This window comes from Corythoichthys intestinalis, chromosome 7 (assembly GCF_030265065.1).
Source record: "Corythoichthys intestinalis isolate RoL2023-P3 chromosome 7, ASM3026506v1, whole genome shotgun sequence".
Taxonomy (NCBI): domain Eukaryota; kingdom Metazoa; phylum Chordata; class Actinopteri; order Syngnathiformes; family Syngnathidae; genus Corythoichthys; species Corythoichthys intestinalis.
The window spans coordinates 48,374,298-48,395,116 of NC_080401.1; the positions used below are offsets into that span (position 1 = coordinate 48,374,298).

Genomic DNA, 20,819 nt, shown 5'->3' on the forward strand with positions numbered 1-20,819 from the left:
ATTGAAAACAAACTGCTAAATTAAGTGTTAGAACACTCGCTTCTAGGTCAAGCTCAATAGTAAAACAGGTTGTATTACAATATAAAAACCAAAAAGCTGTCACAGTGAATTCTTGAATTTTATAGAAACTATGTCTTCTAATGCCAAAAAAGTATAGATCAAATGCATTGTAACAATTTTGCAAATTGGGGCGATTACTCAAAATCAAAAATTTCCGCCTCTTTCTCCTTCCAAAAGGCAAAGCTGCGGTCAATGTATTGGCAAATCTCTTCGTTGCTGAAACTGGAGATATCAGTCCCGGTGTAGAGTGACCCTTCATCTGGCGTGGGTGTCTGCACAATGACTTTGGGTAGCGGTCGAATCTCCGCCTGAATCTCCGCCTCTACCTTTGGCTCCGCCTCCAGTTGCATCTCACCATCCCCGGACGCATTGGCCGCCTTACCGAAAAACTTGAGCTTCAGGTCCTCGAAGCCGTCCTTCCACTCACGATCGCCAGCCTCAATGTCCTGGATGACTGCCTTGTGGAAGTCACGCACCAGCTCCCAGGGGAAGCTGCCGACGTGGTCGAAGACCTCGAAGCACAGCAGGTGCCTCATCTTGCGCTCGTCCACTGGGAGGTCCAGCTCTAGGATGTGGAAGTAGCCCAGCATGAAGAGGTCTAACGTTAGCTCGTCGTACTCTAACGGCAGGCCACCCATGCGCGGGACAAACTGCTCTGGGGAGTAGATGACTTGCTGCCTGTGGAGCCTAATTATGTGAAAAATACGAAGCGGGAAGATAGGTCAGATTAGTGTGCGACAGGGCAGAATTTCATTTTTCTGACGATTATTTGCGGAGAAAAGCATAACTAAATGCTAGTATTTCCAGAAAGTGGCTGACCAGTCCCTCACTCTCTCTTCTGCCGCTTTTCTTGGTCAGGTAGTGCACTGGAGTTGCTCATTAAAGTAACGATGATTGACAGACGTTAATGTTTGATCATGCCAGAGATGCTGAGAAGCCGAAACTTCAAAGCGCTACATGCGTCAGTCATCGTTTAACTTGTTAAACAGTTGCTGTGGCAACTCATTGTGTGTAAGTGAGCAACATGAGCAGATTTGAGTGGACTCACTCAATGAAGCATTTGATAAAGTTAAGCATTTTTCTATTTTATTCTTGTTTAAAAATAATTCGGTGGTACGGTAACATGTTTAAAACCTATCATAATTACTGTATTACATTTGAAGTGCTTAAACACCATTTATTAGTGTATATGCATACATACATATACATTTACTGTATTGGCCCGAATATAAGACGGCCCTGAATATAAGACGACCCCTCTTTTTCAAGACTCACGTTTGAAAAAAGACTTTTTGAACACCAAATTAATTTTTATACAGAAAATAATTACAGTACATCAGAAAAAAATGATTATCACAATATATTTGAGAGAAAAAGCATGTTATTTTGCCTCATTCAAATCTTAATATCTGACCATTTAAATATGTAAACTAAAGTGCAATCCCATTCGTAAATGAATGGCTTCTGGTTTTTGAAGTGTAAATAAACCAATCTATTGTGATAAAACAACAAAATTGAAATAACTGCATTAACCATCAAAGTGAAGTCTAACTGCAACTGTTGTCTTGAAACAAATCTGAATAAGGAAAAACACTGCAATAAAATAATGCGAACTGGTTAAACTAAAAAGAGTAGCTGAGATCTGTCATGACAGAACATCGCTTCAATGATATCTGGCGCCATCTAGCGTCGTGAATGGGTATAATGTCTAGACCGCGAATATAAGAAGACCCCCTCTTTTTCAGTGTTATTTCAATGCAAAAAACACAGTCTTATATTCGGGCCAATACGGTGAATTATTATTCCATTAATTGGTTCCACAGCCCGAAAACCTACACTAAATCCTTAATAAATGCTGCTGGTACTATTGCAAATAGCAATAATAATAATACAGGCATGAAAATGGGTCAGGGGTTAAAAAGGTGAGAAAGGTGTGGAGGAAATATGTTCCGGCGTTCTGCCAAAATGTCCGCCGTCGGCAAAATGTCCTACATGTGGCGAATTTGACCATTTTAATTTTTCACATAAGGCTTAATATTCGAGTTAACGGGGGTTTAATTAGTTGAAGGAGTTGATTTCAACCACCATTGACTCGCGCTAGCTTAGCCACTCCGGAGCCCTGAAACTAACAAATAACTGTCAAACTGCACAGAATTTGTTCAAATCATTTCCAACGACTAATTAAACCCCGGCTAACTCAAAGATTAAGCCTAATGTAAAAAATTCTGAACTTCCCCTTTAAAATAAAGACCATTGAATATGGCCCTTAAAATGTTGTCTATAAAAGTTTTAGAGCAATAAAACAAACAACACAAATGAATAAAATGAACAGGAATCCTTCAAAGTATTTCATAATGGGTCCAAATTATTTTTCGAACAGATCATGTGACTATAGAACCTTAGAGACAGCCGTTTGCATTGCTTAGCCAAAACTACAGCTGAGGAGGCAAGATGGATATTTAGAATTTCTTTAAACCTAAGCTTTCAAAACCCTCAACAACAACTGAGCTTGAACCGAGGATTGAGCACGAGCAGTATCAAAAAGTCCTGGCTGTCGTGTTACCTGTTGTGCTGTAATTCCAAGTGGTGCTTGAATTGGATGCTTATAGCGGTGGACAGTCTTTTTGAGCCAGCGCACGGAGATATTTTTGTTATCTTTACTGGACAAAAATGTGAAGTAATGGCTGTGTTTCCAGTGTGCAAATGCAGCCGTTTGTAGTGTATCTCCTGCCTATTTCATTGCATCCTGGCGAGGTAGCAAGGCTATGTTGTTTTGGCCGCAAACTCCCAGCGCTCACGCTTCATGGTAATACAGGTGACCCTTTTTGTTCCATCCCCGATTAAAAAATGTGACATGTGATGTCACTCCCATGACTACAGTATTCTTCATTCTACACACATTATGGGGCAGTAACAAAATAGTAACGCACAGGCATCAAGGAAAGTAATTTTACTCAGATTACTGATTTAGAAAAATGAACGCGTTAGATTGTTCTTTACTGAAAGAAAGTAATCAGATTAGTTACGCATTACGATACCGCGTTATTGACAACACTGCTTTTATATTACCGTTAAATACACAAGCTTGACGCTACCTTAACGGGAGCTATTTTTTCACCGGACGCTCCGGCAGTGTTCAACGCAAGCTGCAACGAACGGCAGTAACTTTGTCATACCACAAAATATGAAAACGAAAACCATTACTCACTAAATTCAATATGCTGGCAAATGCATTCATCTAAAAACAATTGGGAGTGATACTTTACCTCCTCCAGCGAATGTGAATTTGTGCTTAGTACAAGATCATCTGTCGCAATTAGCGATCTTTGACGCTCTTTTTTTTTTTTTTCCTCCCCGCATACAAACTTGTTTCTCTCTCAGCGGCTGTGATTAACCTCAATGAAGTTGCTGTCCTAGCTAAGCCTTGCCTATCATTCGTCTTTGTAAGTTTTTAGTAACTTTGTGTATTGAATTTGAAAGGAAAATGCGTGTTTTGTTTTTGACGAACTTTTTCATGAAGCTAAACTGTTGAAGCTACTCACATGTGGAAAAATACGAGTGTACAACGTTTTAAATGTATTCATTTGGTATATTTCAGTTACCACGATTTGAGAGATCAATAAATTGAAGAATTTACGCCTTGCGTTTGGAGTGCTTGTTTTTGGGTTTGCTGGAATAGCGTCACTGACACACGCAGCATCAAACAGGGGAAGGGGTAAGCGCTGCCGCGCCAAGCTAATTCTGGCTGCATTTTCGACACATGAAAAATAACGAATACGCACTACTGTATGACGGAAAATTTTAGTGGTTTTGTAACCGCGACGTTTTCATAGCATGGTAATCCGTGAAGGTAACTGGCACATGCCTACAAACGACCCCCCCCCCCTTAAAAAATTTTCTCCTCAGATCTACACGATTCACGTAGGTCATCCTTTTTGACTTCAAAACGGCGAATTTCGCCGAAAGGTGAGAGATTTTCATGCCTGTAATAATAATAATAATAATACTTGTAATAATGTAACGAATGGCGGATGTGTTATGCGTGGTGTACCTGAACACACTGCGTGGCTGACTTGACAGAGTGAGGGAGGACTTTTTACTTTCACTTTTCATGTTCTGTTGTATGGTTCAGTTGAAACATACAGCAGGCATGTTTTGTTGCACAAGTTTTGAAATAAATGATTAAAAACCTGACGAAGCTGGCAATTTTTTGGCAATATTACCAGAATATCAATTGTCACCTTAACTTATAAAGACTGGCGAATGGAGGTCGGAGGAGGACCGTCAAGATCGTAGACATTCTAAGGCTGAATTGACGAGCCAGTTCACCAGTTCACCACACTTATATTTTTCTATCATTTCCATTTTCATTCCAATGGTGAGCCTCACCTTTTTCATTTTTTTCCACCACCTGCACTAACATTCTTGGAACTCATGTTGATTTCTCTCACAAGAAAATCTGCTGTGCGTCCATCTTGCGGGAAAATATAGAAACTGCGGCTCTGTCATGAATCGTCGTATCTCGAGCATGTCGTAGGATGTAGAAACAAATGGCGAGTCAAATTTTACGTCGGATGTCGAAGCGATCGTGTGTCGAAGCGATCGTATGTCGAGGTACCACTGTACTTAAGTTGTAGTCAGTAAGTTTTTGTACTTTTTTTTTAATACTTCGTGAAAATAGTGAAAAACGTCTTATAGTACGAATAAATACATTGAACACACACAAACTACTACTTCCCGGTTTTTCACTTATCACGGCGCGTTCTAACACTAGATTACACTAAACTTAGCGTTAACATAGCATTCATATTAGCATAGCGTTTGCGTTAGCATTAGCATTTAGCATAAACTCTTGGAAAACATTTTACATACAGTTCGTAGCGTCCAGGTGATTTTAATTAATTCCAAATAATGTGCAGTTTTGATGCTGAGTGTGTATTATCATCATGAAAATGGTGATGTCCTTGTAGACCCCACAGTTATGTGCTCATCTGGCATGTTCAATCGAAATTGTTGGAACCCTTTTATTTATTTATTCATGAACTAGAACTTTTGAAGTGTATAGATGAAAACATTTTGAGAATTGTCGACTAAAACTTGACGAAATTTGTCTGAGTTTTAATTGACTAAAACTAGACAAAGGCATTTTGAAATGACTAAAATATGAAAAAGACTAATAGCTATTTTCGTCCAAAAGACTGAGACTAAGACAAAAATTAAAATGGCTGCCAAAAACAACACTGCGCTCGACGCTATCAAATATGTTGTTTCTATATTTCATACTTTCACAAAATATGCTGTGATTGAATGTATAACTTGACATGTAACCCTGTTAACCTATAGGTTAGCAGTAGCCATTAGGTAAAAAGCTAGCTTTTACTCCGAAGAAAAATCTAATATTAGAAGAGATTTGAAAGCCTCTTAACCTGCTACCCTGTTACTGTGATTATTTACCTATTATTGATCAAAATGTAGTAGAAAAGCAGCAAAGTGAAGGCTTATTTTTCTAGAATGTTTATGCTAAATGTCCTCCAATTCTGGAATGACCCATGCCCCAGATTAAAAATTAAGATCATCAGGTTAAAAAACAAACATTTAAAACGTACCGTCGTATCTGTCGCGAAGGCACGCTGGAGATCATCCTTCTCCAGTTTCCCAGCATTTTATTGACAGCACTCCTCTGCTTGAAAAAGTGACCCAGAGAGCTGTTCAACATCTTGACCCGGCCGCTCTCTTCACCGCCACCGCTTTCTTCATCATTACTCTTCCTTCTCTCGGCGGCGTCTTTGCTCTTGAGCGTCACCGCGTAGGCTGACTTCTTCCAATGTCCCAGAAAGAGCACCACGATGCGCTCTTTCCTCAGGCTGGTGCTCTCCACCACTTCCGGAACATTCTCCTCAAACTCCTGAGTCGAGGGCTCTTCCATGTCCTCGGGCTCGTTCTGAGTCTCAAAATTGGACTTGAGCGTCCTCACGGACACACCGAAACGGTGGATCTCATCTTCGATTCTCTGGCGCCGACCCCTGGTGGATGCCTGCCGGTCCGGTGGTTGCGAGAAGACGCTGGCCAGCTGGCTGTCAGGCATCTTGCAGTGCGGCTGCTCGGCCAGGTCGCTCATGAGGAGCGACATGCTCTTGACAATACCAGAGATACGGCCGCACCAGCCAGGTAGAAGTGCCGGGCGTTTAGCTGGGTCGGCGAATCCGGCATGGGCACTGATGTTGACGATGGGCGCCGGCAGGATGTGGCGCAGCTCCTCCACTAGCCGCGCCAGCTCCAGCTCGTAGCCCTCGCCGGTGTGACGGCGCAAAGTCACGTTGGCGATCTGCTGCTCCAGGTAGATCAAGTCGTGCTCAGTCAGGAGTTCTCCAGATGGGCCCAGAATGGCGTTGTGGGCCTGCGAGTAGCGCCAGCTGACTTTGGACAAGTTCTGGCCGTTCTCCTGGAACACATTGAGTGATGTGTGCTTACAGGATAGCTACCACAGAAAACAAAATGTAAACATGTGATTTGGGGATGACCTTCCACTTCTGGTCCTCCTCATCGAGCAGTCGGGCCTGCAGCTGCCTTACCATCACCTGCCGCTTCCACTCGGCAATCGGTTGGCCCTTTTCGTCATGGCTGGGGACCAGGTAGTCCATTTCCGCCAGGTTGGCCTCCCCGGTGGGAAAGACCACCACCTTACTCTATGACAGACAACAGTGGGAAGTCACCAAGTAAAAGTACTTTGTTAGTGTCTATCAGTAAATTTTCAGGTACCAGACAATAAATCTTAGATGGGAGTAGGTGATTTCTCTTTTGCACTCAACCTGTCCTGTCACACTCTAATCTGACCTATCTTCCCTATTCCTATCCTATTAGTTAGCAGATGCATCTGCTCCAAGTTAAAAAAAAAAAAAAAAAAAGAGGCAACTGTGCTTACCGCTTGTCCGGTGAAAACGCCCGGAAGAGACGACTGCTTGAGTGACACGATGGGTTTCATATCCCCGAGGAGTTTCCTGTCGGCGAGGAGATTGTTGCCGTCAGGCACCATCCTCTTTGTCTTATGTAAACCTTTAATGACTAAACACACAAACCACCAGTACCATCTTGTTAACTCATTCCCAAATTTTCCAAACATCTAGCAAACCTACCGGACGTGGCCGTTTGAACTTTTTCAATTTGCGGTATGATACTCTTAGAAGGCTGAGGGTACCTGGCCGCAACCATCTCCTCGCTCTCGGGTTGCTGATTCAGAAAGAAGAGGTGGAGACGTTTAAGGCTGTTTTAAGGGTTACTTGGAGGTCTTTGGATGACAAGCACCTTCAAGGTGTCCATGAATTTCACCAGTGTCTTCTTGTTGTCTTTCTGCTCTGAATGGAAAATAACCTGCAAGCAACAGAAATTATATGGCAGGAGATCTAGAGCTAATCTAAGATGACTTTGGAAGAGAGGCTTGGTATGGTCACTGGCCTGCTGTGGTCACATAGTCTTTGAGGACTTTGAATTAGTTCGCATGAAGATATTGAAGACTGCATCATACTGTATCATGGCATATTGCGCATGCCCATATTTGGCCATGTTTGTGTGGTTTTCTAACGGCCTTAAATGACCACAATGAGTAACTGTTGACCGCCTTATCAGAAACCGTGCTTATGACTTACTGTCTTACCAGCTAGGACCTGCTCTCAAGGTCTCAATTCCTGGTGGAAAAACCCAAGATTATGCTATAGTTAGTTTCGATTCCGTCCTTATAATAAGTTTCGGTTTCGTCCTGTCAACAGACTCAAAAGACTTGCCTCTTGTTGTGTTTCCTTGTACTTTTACGAGATCAAAGCCCTTGTCTGTATCACATTTGTACCCAAAATATTCTGCAATAAAACCTTCGAAGGAATACTGTTCATCTCCAGCCTTTCATTTACCAGCATTCTCACCAACCGAAATTCAAAGAATACACGAAGGACAAACGGGGAAAATAGCGTCCTTCAACAATATCAAAAGATCTTTGCAATGCACTTCATTTGTTGTGTTGAAACACCCTACACCCTAAAACAACTACAAGCTAGTCCAGTTGCAATCAAGTCAAAACCTTGAGAATGAATTGACCTAGATTAATGAGAATATTAGTGCGACCAAACCTCTGTCACCTCTACCCAGAAAAAGCAGAGGTGGGTAGTAACTACAGGTCGGAATCTTGGGGCACCTAATGATTTGATTACGATCATGATTCAGAAACTACGTTTTGATTATAAATCGATTATTGATGGTCCCCCCTCCCCCCAGCTATTTGCTGCTTTTAATGTTTCGTACATTAGTTACAAAAATTGTACAAAAATCCTCTCAGGCTTAAATAAAGTACTATTTCAGTATCAAGTTAACAGTTCAAAACAGTAGATAAAATACTCAAGTCCCCATTCTGTATCAACAGCTTTAAACTACATTTAATATTGTGAATTAACTGTTAAAGTTGTTAAAATTGCTCCCGTTATTCCATAATTTCCCTTCTGTCTACTTTCGACATGTGAAAGTCCTCAAACTGGTTCACCATTTAATGATCGATAAAAAGTTAATTGGGTTCGCTCGGAAGGTTCGCTACAACAGCCTTCCAGAGAAGTCTACAGCTTTAAGATGGCGGCTGTTAACTAACGCCTGCGAGTCTCTCATTTCACATCTAGTTTTCTATACATGTGCTGCTAACGCCACCAAGTCTGTCATTTCGCATCTAGTTCTTCATACATGTGATATCTACCGTAGTATTATGTGGGCGTAGTTTGTAGCGACTGTCGGCCGCAGTCATGTTCCGTATCCACGTCCACGTCATTTCACGCGCACACGTCAAGGCTCATGTGTGTGCGTGTATGCGTTCTATCAGTCCATAGAAACTTTGAATATAAGACTAAACGGGGATTATTAATGTCTGTTATTTGTGTCCTCTTTTTGGAACTCAAAATATGATCACTCTGGAATGATATACAGCTAGCATGAGTAATTTGTTTTGATGCTTCTGCACATGCGGGTCTCTTTGCTGAGCGCATCTCGGACTGGGAATTAGTGCACATGCGTGATACTTGAACGGTCTCAATGGATGGATAAAGGCAGTCTGAACCGGCACACCAAAAATACAGATATGGCAAAAAATCGGGTTTGTGCATTAAGACCTGTAGTATGAACCTAGCCTAAGACTACATAAATTATCCAAAAGAAACAAAGGCTATGTTTATACGACAGGTCTTAAAGCACAAATCCGCTTTTTTGTCATATCTGTTTTTTTGGCGTGCCCGTTCAGACTGCCTATGTCCATTGAGACCATTCAAGTATTACGCATGCGCACTAATTTGCAGTCCGACACGCGCTGAGCAAGACGACCCGCAAAATAAATGACCACACATGCTGACTGTCATCTGTCATTCCAGGGATATCATATTTAACTTTTTAAAAAGAGGACAAATAACAGACATAAATAATCCCAGTTTAGGTTTATATTCAAAGTATATGGATCGATGAACGCACTGTCCGTGCATGTTACACACACATACGGGCAGTTTGCCCCCACTCTCGGTCGTGTAAGCAATGCTGAAATATTACTTATATGGAGCAGAAAGAAAACCGATCATTCTCAGGCTTGTCCTCAACCCATTTTAATTTTTTTTTTTATGAATGTTGTCAAGTCCGACCCTTCCTAAAGAGCTGTGTTCAAGGCAAGCTAGGCGCTAATAACGCACAGCTGCACCGCTACCGTAGCGTCTCTCTCGCATTTTGATGATTTAATTGCTGCATAAATTCCGATTTGAGAGACTGGACAGTACAGACTACCGCGACAGTCTGAAAAAATGTGGCCCAGATCGGATTTGAACCTCATACGAAAGTGACCCAGATCGGATTTGAACTGGTCCAGTTCTATGCGACTTGTCACGTTCAGACCGTCAAGTTAATGCCTCACTCGGGTCGGAAAAACACGAAAAAATCGGATTCGTGCATTAAGACCTGTAGTGTGAACGTAGCCTTAGATGCATAAGTGGGTCAAAAATGACCCGGTGAGGTTGTTTTCTTGAAATATCTTTGGAATGAAAAATTTTTATCAATTCATATTTCAGTTATTCTTCAAAAAACAAGTTCTTGATATAATGCCATTCAAATTTTTGATGAACTTTTTATACATTTGAAGAAATTGTCATTTTTGTATTACAACCCTAAGCTTCCACAAGTGGGTCAAAATGACCCACATGCATTTTCTATGGAATCCAATGAGAATCTTTCATTCTTATCAACTTTGGCTGTCGGGAATAAATTTACCGTTGACCACACAGACTAGGTATGTAAAAAGTGACATCCCTTAAGAAGATTATTTTACACAGCAAGAGCTGATACGTATACTATAAGTATTATGTCCATATAGTATTTTGTGTGTGTATCTTTCATGACTCTTTATTATTATTTATCAACAAATTAACCTACTTCATAACTAGCTAGCTAACTAAGGCTAGGTTCATAAAGCAGGTCCTAATGCACAATTCCGATTTTTTGTCATATCTGTTTTTTTTTTTGTTTTTTTTTTGGCGTACCCATTCAGACTGCCTTTGTCCATTGAGTCGGTTCAAGTATCACACTCACGCTTTAATTTGCAGTCTGAGATGCGCTGAGCAAACTGGCCCGCATGCGCAGGAGCATTGGAGCGGAGAGAAAACCGAGCATTGTCAGGCTTTTTCTCAACCAATTTTATTTTTTTATGACTGTTGTCAAGCCTGCTCCTTCCCCAAAACCGCGTTCAAGTTAGGCGCTAACGCTTAATGCACAGCTGCACCGCTACCGTAGCATCCTGTCTCTCTCGCTCTTTGCTGATGTTAATTGCTGCATGAATTCCTAATTCGGTGACTTGACAGTTCGGACCACAGCCACATTCTGGAAAAATGTGGCCCGGATGGGATTTTAACCACATACGAAAGTGACTGGGATCGAATTTGAAAATGGTCCACTTTTATGCGACTTTTCCCGGAAAAACACGAAATAATCGGATTTGTGCTAGATTTACTGCTTAAATGGTCCTACAGATGTTGGATGATGGAGAGGCAGTGACGGGGTTGGACTCAAGTGTCCGAAATTTCTGATGATGAGGACCCAGACTATTGTCCAGGTGGCAGTAGCAGTTGTCCACCTGGAAATCCAACTGAACAGGATCAATCTGACTCATAAGATTCCACTAATGTGTCCTCTGAAGAAGAAAGTGTCCAAATCATGGCCAACAGAATGAGTTGGTAGGGCTCTTACTAGAGAGAATTATCTCCCACCCAGAGCAGAACACAGAGCCACAATATCCTCAGAAATCGGTCAGCGCTTCCACAAGGGCTTAGCACTGCTCTCTCACCAAAGAGATGCATGGGAGCTCTTCATCATTGATGATAAAATACAAGGAAGGATAAAGTCTATCGCTGGGTGTTTTTTTGTTGGTGTTTGTTTTTTGTTTTTCAAAAAATGTTAATTGAATTATGAAGATATTTCAAGCATGAACTAATTCTTGTGTGGCCCTAAATATCATACAAATTAATATAGAAGTGATTATTCTTCACCAAAATGGCATAAAAACACATTGGTTCTAATATGGGTCATTTTTGACCCATTTATGGAAGAGTGTAGGGTCCAGTAACTTGTGCATCTAAGGGTTAAAACCTGTAGTATGAACGTAGCCAAAGAGTTGTACCCACAGTCCAAACAAATAACAATCCCCCTAATATTCTGGTCTGGTCTTTATTAGACCTAGATACATTACTTGAACTCTGTTTCAAGCACACAAGAGTTCTCCGAAGCTTCAATGACAGTTCCTAGACCTCTTAGAACTACTATCATTAGCAGAGCCATCTTTGGGGGACAGTTCTTGACACATCTACTACAAACAAACCAATATATATGATGGATGAACAAAAAAAACAATCAGATGCATATATAAAGGAAACCATGCAAGGCGGATGTATGGAAACATTTAGACAAAGCGGCACTGTCCTCGCATACTCCGCGAACGACACGCCATATCGCGTTGCGCCCGCCGAGCGCATCGCGAGTCCACATCAAAGTCCCCAAAAAAATCAAGGGCCGGTCCTCGCCGCTTCCTATTAGAGCGGCGCTACAGCTTCCCCGAAGTTATGCAATTCCCGAGGGATAAACAAGGAGAAGAAGAGGAAAAGGAGGAGTTGGTGCTTCCTGGGTGACCCTTCTCGTAATAGTTCAACGTCCCTGTGCGTGCCTTTAATTGGACCCAGTGGCAGCCAGCATTTGGTTTTCATCAGCACCACCTCTCAGCTGCTACACACATACGCACACAGCAAGGCCTACACACTATCAAAGACCCCGATCACAACACATCAAGAGTTCACAACCTCGCACTGCGCTCCAGTTTGCTGCTGCCAGCGTTTGCAACAAATTTGGAGCATTCCCTACATCTTTTTTTCCTTGCTACATAGAGACTTTGGGGATGTACACACGCTGTACACACACACGAGGCTGCGGTGTAAGTACACATCCTCTCACAAGTTCACACTCTCGGGTTTCCGGGCGGTCCATTTCCCTGGACAGATCAGCAATCAATCATGAAGGCATCGAGTGCAAACATTAGCTATGTGAACCACTTTATTCAACCACCAAGATTTGGCACCGTTTTTTGGTGTAGATTTGTTTTTTTGTTTTTTTTTTTAGCCCGAAACATAACATAAGGCACCATAACATATTTCTACTCCACAGAGTTGGGGGCGGCTGTGGCGCAGTTTGCAGTTCGAGTTGTTCTAGGACCGCGGTTCAATTCCTGGCTACAACTGCCCACTGTCGAAGTGCCCTTGGGCAAGGCAAGGAACCCTAATTTGTCCCGAATGGGTTGGCAGCGCCTTGCATGGCAGCAGCACCACTGGTGTGTGAATGTGTGCGTGAAAGGGTAAATGTGTGCTAATTAGGGCTGTCCCAAACTTCCAATTTCCTCCCGATTAGTCAGCCGACTATTTTTACGATTAGTCGACTAATCTAATTTTTTTTTTTTTTTTACTAATTTAATAATGAAACATTTGTTTAAAGCTTATTAATTCACAAAAAACATTTTGGAACACCTAAATTCTTTATTAATATATAAATAAATAACATAAATATCAATAATAAATCACAAACAATGAGGTCAAATGCTGCTGGCATTGATTGCTGCAAAAAAATGTAAACGGAAACACTGTGACTTCACCTTTTTAACAGGAGTCAAAACAATTCTTACTCTTTTTGCGGTATGTCATTGTCTATATTGTTTTAAATGTTAAAATGAATTGCAATGTCCCGGACAATCATTTTCAGAATACTTTGTGTGAGTTCAGATGCTCTTTCCGGTGTGCATTCCGCATTTTTTGGGGAGGGGAAAAACTGTTCAACTTTTGTTTGTTTTAACCTGAAGATAACGCAGAGGGCACACTGAAATATTACCACAATTATTTTGAATGAAAGACACACATACCCACAGTAACAAAAATTAAGTATATAGTATTAATTTTATAGTATACAACTATATGTAAAACTTTATAATATTAAATAACTAGCATTAGTGCAGTCATGGATTACAGTAAGCAGGCCAGTGGTGTTTCCATATGTGTTTTTTATTATATTATGTATATACAGGATATATGTATGTATATATTTTCCCTAAGTGGGAGCTTCCATGATCCTAATAAATGTAATAATAATTTTAAAAAATATATAATTATATTAATTATAATTTTAAAAAATATATAATTATATTAATTATTTTATTAAATAAAATGCGCGTTGATACGACGCACATAAAGGCAACTTCCAATTAAAAAAATCGTTAGAGAGTTGTATGGACTTACAATCCGCTAGCTTGTTGTTTCTTGTTGTCTTCGAAAATTAAACTTGGGTGACGGCACTTCAAGTGTTCGTTTATAGCCGACGTGCTACCGTGGTATGCGAGCTCAGTTTAGCAAAGAGTACACACAGTGGCACCCTCCATATTTTCCTTGATATAATTCCAGGCTCTGGCTATTCTGGTCCGCTTTTTTGGCTCTATGCCGCTTTCACGTGTTACCATCTCTGCCCTTTTTGGAAATTGGCGGTGTTTTCAACTCCTCACCGGCGATTCACTTGGCTCGTTGTCGTCGGTTCGTCCGATTTCCTCCTCGGGAAGGCGGCGGCGTGCATAAAAACACCGAGAGGCGTCGGATGGCTCTTTAAGTATACTTTTATTGACCAAAACAAAAACGTGGGGTATGAAACTGCGGTCAAGCCACTCTCCACTGGTGGGATGAACTCACTCAACTCGGCGCTACCCGCTCACTTTTCCAACTCGCTGATCTCGCTCCCTCTCTCTCGCTCGCTCGCCCACTTTCTTCCTCTTTGCTCAATCTGACAACGCCGGTCACATTGAAATAACAGCGGCCCCCTTGGGGGTGCCAGTAACAACCGCTTGTATCGCGAGCGCCTGCCATTCTAAACTTTATCAGCATGTAATTTTTTTTAACCCGTCATTACCCGTCGACGGTATGTTTTGCCCGTCGACGCATTTACGTCATCGATGACGTCGACAACGTCGACTAGTCGGGACAGCTCTAGTGCTAATGTAAAGCGCTTTGGGCATGGTAACCATTTAGTTAAATGTAGGGCTGCAGCTATCGAATATTTTAGTAATCGAGTAATCGAATGAAAATTCTATCGATTAATCGAGTAATCGAATAAAACATTTTTTTTTTAGGTAAAGAGCAATTATAAATAAACATGAGAAAACAAGACATTTCATCTAATATTGAAAAATTTTCAGTCAATCAATGTCTTTATTTTCGATGTACATTGTTGAAAACAGCCAACAATTGCATCTCAGATGTACTCTCGGATCATAGAAGCACTGCCTCGCATCAAAGTCATCCGCCTTAGGTGCGCTATTTTCGGCTTGAACCCCTCGAGCTTAGTCCGATGGCTGGCTGGAGCCCTGGTGGCCATTATTCTTGCCTCATCATGTCTTTATGCCATTGGCGTAATCCTCTGTCACTCAAACATGTCGGAAGTAGCGGCGAAGTTGGATCTTTGTGTCAGAATTGATCAAATCAAAACTTTCTACTTAAAAAAAAAGTGCCTTCAAAACTTTTAGTACTTCAGATAAAAAATGAGTTCAAAACTTTTTGCTGTCCAAAAAATTGACACTTCAATAAAAAATATATATATATATTTATTTATTTATTTATAAATATGTTTCATATAAAAAAAAATCCCCCCCCAAAATTTTTTTTTTCAAAGAAAAAGTTTTCAAATGCATTTTTTTGAATTTTACATTTATTTTTGCATTCAAACACATTTTTTTTAATTGAAGTGACTTTTTTTATTGAAAATATTTATTTTGATTGAAGCAACTTTTTTTTTTTTTTTTTTTGATTGAATAATAAAGACACAAATCTACCTCCATAGAAACCAAGCCCTCCGCAGGGCTAACGTTACGTGAGCTGGTGACAGCGAGCGACATCTTATTTTTTAGCGCTAAGAATCTACTGCTTTAACATGGCGGCTGTTTACTAATGCCGCCTCGTCTGTAATTTCGCATTTCTAGTTCATAGATGTGATATCTATGAGACGCTACCTGCTACTACCGTAGCATCATGCGGGCGTAGTTTTTAGCAACGTCGGAGTAGTTTGTAGCGGCTGTCGGCTGCGGTAAGGTTTTTTTTAATTGCTTCTTCCTCTACGCACGTAACGTCAGGACGTTGTCCCGCATTAAAAGTAGTCCGGGCAAAACGTGATGGCAAAATTAAACGATTCCTCGAGTTGAATAAAATTACTCGGACCAGTTTTTAAACTCGAGTTACTCGAGTTGCTTGAGTATTCGTTTCAGCTCTAGTTAAATGCGCTACTAGTACTCTCCATTTACCATATGTTATAAAGTAGCAGTATACTTACAGTAACATCCATGCTAATTTCTGTTAGCCTTATAGACAAGTTTCCGAGGTACTTCCGCATTTCTGCTCATGACTTAAGTTTTACACTTTCTCTAACCAAAACAACAGTGGAGCTGGAGTGGCATCACTCATTAAAACCTCTCAAAAAGACAATCTGGAAAAATCACATCCATCTGCCATCATCACGACATGGGAGGACAACATGTTCTTTAAGGCAGATGTGAAAGCAAGCCCGTGCCACCATAAAGACCGGGTGTTTATGTAGCCATGTTGCCGCTGGTGTTATGGAAGGTATGTTCTTCCTATCCCTGCATTTTCATGTGTCCGGTGCTCAAAACATACTAAAGCTAAAATCTTGCGCATGAAACAACTTGTCTTTGATATTGTTGTTACGATGAGTGTAATTATGATGTTTAATATTATTTACGACAAAAACTGCACTGCTGTGGCTGCAACACGTTATCTGCTGCAAGCCTGTTGCTAAGCAGTACGTGTAAGATAGCCCAATTATGTAAACACATAAATGCAAGTTTTACAAGTTTTTTATTTGTTTGTTTACAGGCCCAAAACACTGTTAGGCAAGGTAAGACAACTTGATGTGCCTCACAACAACACTTACTGTACATTGATGGACATACAGTGGGGCAAATAAGTATTTAGTCAACCACCAATTGTGCAAGTTCTCCTACTTGAAAAAGGCCTGTAATTGTCAACATGGGTAAAGCTCAACCATGAGAGACAGAATAAGGAGAAAAAAAAAACAGAAAATCACATTGTTTGATTTTTAAAGAATTTATTTCCAAATTAGAGTGGAAAATAAGTATTTGGTCACCTACAAACAAGCAAGATTTCTGGCTGTCAAAGAGGTCTAACTTCTTCTAACGAGGTCTAACGAGGTTCCACTCGTTACCTGTATTAATGGCACCTGTTTTAACTCCTGTTTCCGTTCGTGTATTTTGTGTTGTTTGATATTTGTGAATGTTTTTTGTGCTCAGGCCTCTCTTGTAAAAGAGATATTAATCTCAATGAGACTGCCTGATAAAATAAAGATTAAATAAAAAATAAAAACACTCGTTACCTGTATTAATGGTTTCACCTGTTTTAACTTATTATCGGTATCAAAGACACCTGTCCACAACCTCAGTCAGTCACACTCCAAACTCCACTACGGCCATGACCAAAGAGCTGTCGAAGGACACCAGAGACAAAATTGTAGACCTGCACCAGGCTGGGAAGACTGAATCTGCATTAGGTAAAACACTTGGTGTAAAGAAATCAACTGTGGGAGCAATTATTAGAAAATGGAAGACATACAAAACCACTGATAATCTCCCTCGATCTGCGGCTCCATGCAAGATCTCACCCCGTGGCGTCAAAATGATAACAAGAACGGTGAACAAAAATCCCAGAACCACACGGGGGGACCTACTGAATGACCTACAGAGAGTTGGGACCACAGTAACAAAGGCTACTATCAGTAACACAATGCGCCGCCAGGGACTCAAATCCTGCACTGCCAGACGTTCCCCCTGCTGAAGCCAGTACACGTCCAGGCCCGTCTGCGGTTCGCTAGAGAGCATTTGGATGATCCAGACGAGGACTGGGAGAATGTGTTATGGTCAGATGAAACCAAAATAGAACTTTTTGGTAGAAACACAGGTTCTCGTGTTTGGAGGAGAAAGAATACTGAATTGCATCCGAAGAATACCATGCCCACTGTGAAGCATGGGGGTGGAAACATCATGCGTTGGGGCAGTTTTTCTGCAAAGGGACCAGGACGACTGATGTAAAGGAAAGAATAAATGGGGCCATGTATCGAGAGATTTTGAGTTAAAATCTCCTTCCATCAGCAACCCCATAGAAAATCTGTGGAGCGGGTTGAAAGTCCGTGTTGCCCAACGACAGTCCAAAAACATCACTGCTCTGGAGGAGATCTGCATGGAGGAATGAGCCAGAATAGCAGCAACAGTGTGTGAAAAGCTTGTGAAGAGTTACAGAAAATGTTTGGCCTCCGTTATCGCCAGCAAAGGGTAAATAGAAAAGTATTGAGATGAACCTTTGGTATTGACCAAATACTTATTTTCCACCATGATTTGCAAATTAATTCTTTAAAAATCAAACAATGTGATTTTCTTTTTTTTTTCCACATTCTGTCTCTCATGGTTGAAGTTTGCCCATGTTGACAATTACAGGCCTCTCTAATATTTTCAAGTGGGAGAAATTGCACAATTAGTGGTTGACTAAATACTTATTTGGCCCACTGTATATCGGGACTACGTGCGTTCTACTTGAATGATGGAATGCTCAACTTATGCTCCACCTTCGTTAATATTTTTCTAATAATTTCATAAATATTGATTTATTGACCTGTTTTGCACGAGCACCAATCATTTTAAATACGACGAGAAGGAATCATGTTGTCCAAAAGTTTTATTGAGATCGATACGTGCAATAAAAAAGAATGACATACTATTTGTGTTTATATATGTAAATACCTTGTAGTCGTTCCTTGTAACAACAAAATCCGTGTCAGCCCTTCTGCATTCGGCCATTCGCCTCATTTTGGTCACTCAAGTGGCTGGCTTATCAATCTACATTCCACGTTAACACAGGCTGCACAGGTTGTTCTAATTTTGTCTATGAATGATTAACAAAGTGATAAGAACAAACATACAATCTTTTAGGTGGATCCATAGGTTTAAAGCACATCCTTAACTTATTGTCTGCTGCTGGTTTGGATTTAAGGCATATGGCGAGGTTGATCCACACTGGCTCATTGTAGCTACTAGCTGGTGGCTGATCAAAACGTTCCACTTCCAACCACAACCATAATATGTAAGCGCCTCCAGGAGTTCACGCACAGCACAGAAAGTCTATAAGTCTCAGCTACGTCGTGCTGAATCCATTTTTGGAGATTCCGTGGGTTCCTCTGGTTTGATTTTGCAGTTTTAACATTGTCAACACACTGCTAACTTCAACCGCACTTCATGTTGTTCTGTCTAAACAGGAAGTTAGGAGCAGAAATTGTCAAAGATGGTGCCACCCATGTTTCGCTCAGGAAACTTGTCTATAACTTTGTTTCAGATGATAGCATGAAGCTAACGGACGTTCAAGGGATGAAATAATATTTTTAACATTTTGGTGTTTGGATAAACAGTGTTGCCTTGAAACACCAGTTTGATCCGTTCAATGACCACACTTAAAACGTTGGCCAGTCAATGGCTTTTTGTATTGTTTTTTTTTTAGCAATGAGCAAAATGGCTTTTATGTTATTTCAGGTCAAGTAAGGTCACTCAAATCTGAAAACCCCACTATACTTTGCCTTTATTATCTCAGTGTGAGACAAGTTATTATTTGTCAATTCAAATCAGGCGTTCACTGCCACTGATGGGTGTTTCCACTTTGAGAGGTTTCTAGGAGAAACGTAACTTTTTTTTTTAAACTACCCTTATTATACTGCTGATTAGTGCTGCAACGATTAATCGATTAACTCGAGTAATTCGATTAGAAAAAAGTTTCGAATCAAATTTTGCTACTTCGAGTACTGTATTTTTCGGACTCTAAGTCGCACCAGCCATAAAATGCCCAACGAAGAGGAAAAAAACATATATAAGTCGCACCAGAGAATAAGTTGCATTTTTGGGGAAATTTACTTGATAAAATACAACACATACAACAAATTGAAAGGCAATTTAAAATAAAATACAAAAGAAAACAACATAAATAATAATAATGAATAAGTGTACAGTATGATAATGTTATATGATGCATGAACATCGAAATGCGAACGTGGCCGGTATGTTAGCGTAACATAGCTATTAAGAGTTATTCAGATAACTATAGCATAAAGAACATACTAACAAGTTCACCAAACCATCAGTGTCACTCCAAAACACCAAAAAAACATGTGAAATGGTATAATAATGTGTTAATAATTGCACACATAAGTCGCTCCTAAGTATAAGTCGCACCCCCAGCCAAACGATGAAAAAAACTGCGATTTATAGTCCGAAAAATATGGTAATCTTTTAATTAGAGTGGTGTTGTAATGGTTTGTTTTGAAAGTGTTTGCATTTACTTTGATTGATTTGGGTGGATACACTGACCTCTAGTGGCAATAGTGAATATGACATAACTCATTTAAAATGGCTGAATCCAGCTGCTCCCTGTTAAGTGCAACAAAAGGTTTTTGTTTGAGCTAATATGATTTTATGCATCCGTAATTTAGTTAATAGGTATGTTTAGCCGTTTTTTGTCGGAAAATGTGTTGTGAATGAACGATTTGTTAAGAGCATTGTAAAAAAATGGTTAGGATTTTATAGCATTTAAGCTAGCGGACTTTTGCTATGCAAGTTAGTCAATTGTTCTCTTGTTGTACTTAGATTCTCATTTATTTATTTTTTCATACCATTTGAGGCTAAGCTATATTTTAATTTATTTTTATATGGAAGTGCAATTCTGCACAGTTTGAAGAAACACTCGGGAATTTTAGTTTGTATTCACATTTTATGCTCTTTCGAAAGTGCAATCTTAGCAAGCCTTTGTTTTACATTTCCTAAAATTCATTTTGCAACGTATGTTCCTAATTCGATTACTCGATTAGTTGAACTAACCTGTTGATAGATTAATCAACTACTAAAATAATCGATAGCTGCAGTCCTTCTGCTGATAATTTAAAAAATGGAAGAGGTAGACTCAAACCTTTTCTTCCTGGTGATATAAGATTCTTTATTGTTTCATTTGGTAGATATGATTGATACAGTATATGTTAGTTGAACACCATTACTCTGTGAGGAAAGTTTTTTTTCAAAAACGCAGACTATACAGAAAAGGCTGCTCTCAAAACAACTAGCATTGAAGCAG

The 20,819-nt window shown here is 40.3% G+C and overlaps 1 protein-coding gene across 4 annotated transcripts in view; it reads right to left on the reverse strand.

The window, feature by feature from the left end:
- Window positions 1-179: 179 nt before the first annotated feature.
- Window positions 180-20,819, reverse strand: part of espnla (espin like a) — a 37,954-nt gene continuing 17,314 nt past the window's right edge. For 2 of the 4 annotated variants that reach the window (XM_057842345.1, XM_057842346.1), the window contains exons 4-9: window positions 7,363-7,428; window positions 7,194-7,287; window positions 6,983-7,122; window positions 6,582-6,746; window positions 5,667-6,502; window positions 180-747 (exon numbers count right to left, since the gene is read on the reverse strand). In XM_057842345.1, coding sequence (XP_057698328.1) covers window positions 195-747; window positions 5,667-6,502; window positions 6,582-6,746; window positions 6,983-7,122; window positions 7,194-7,287; window positions 7,363-7,377 — 1,803 coding nt within the window. In that variant the 5' untranslated portion in view covers window positions 7,378-7,428 and the 3' untranslated portion in view covers window positions 180-194. Of the gene's footprint in view, window positions 748-5,666; window positions 6,539-6,581; window positions 6,747-6,982; window positions 7,123-7,193; window positions 7,288-7,362; window positions 7,429-20,819 lie in introns of all 4 variants that reach the window. The other 2 variants (XM_057842348.1, XM_057842347.1) reach the window with 2 other exon arrangements.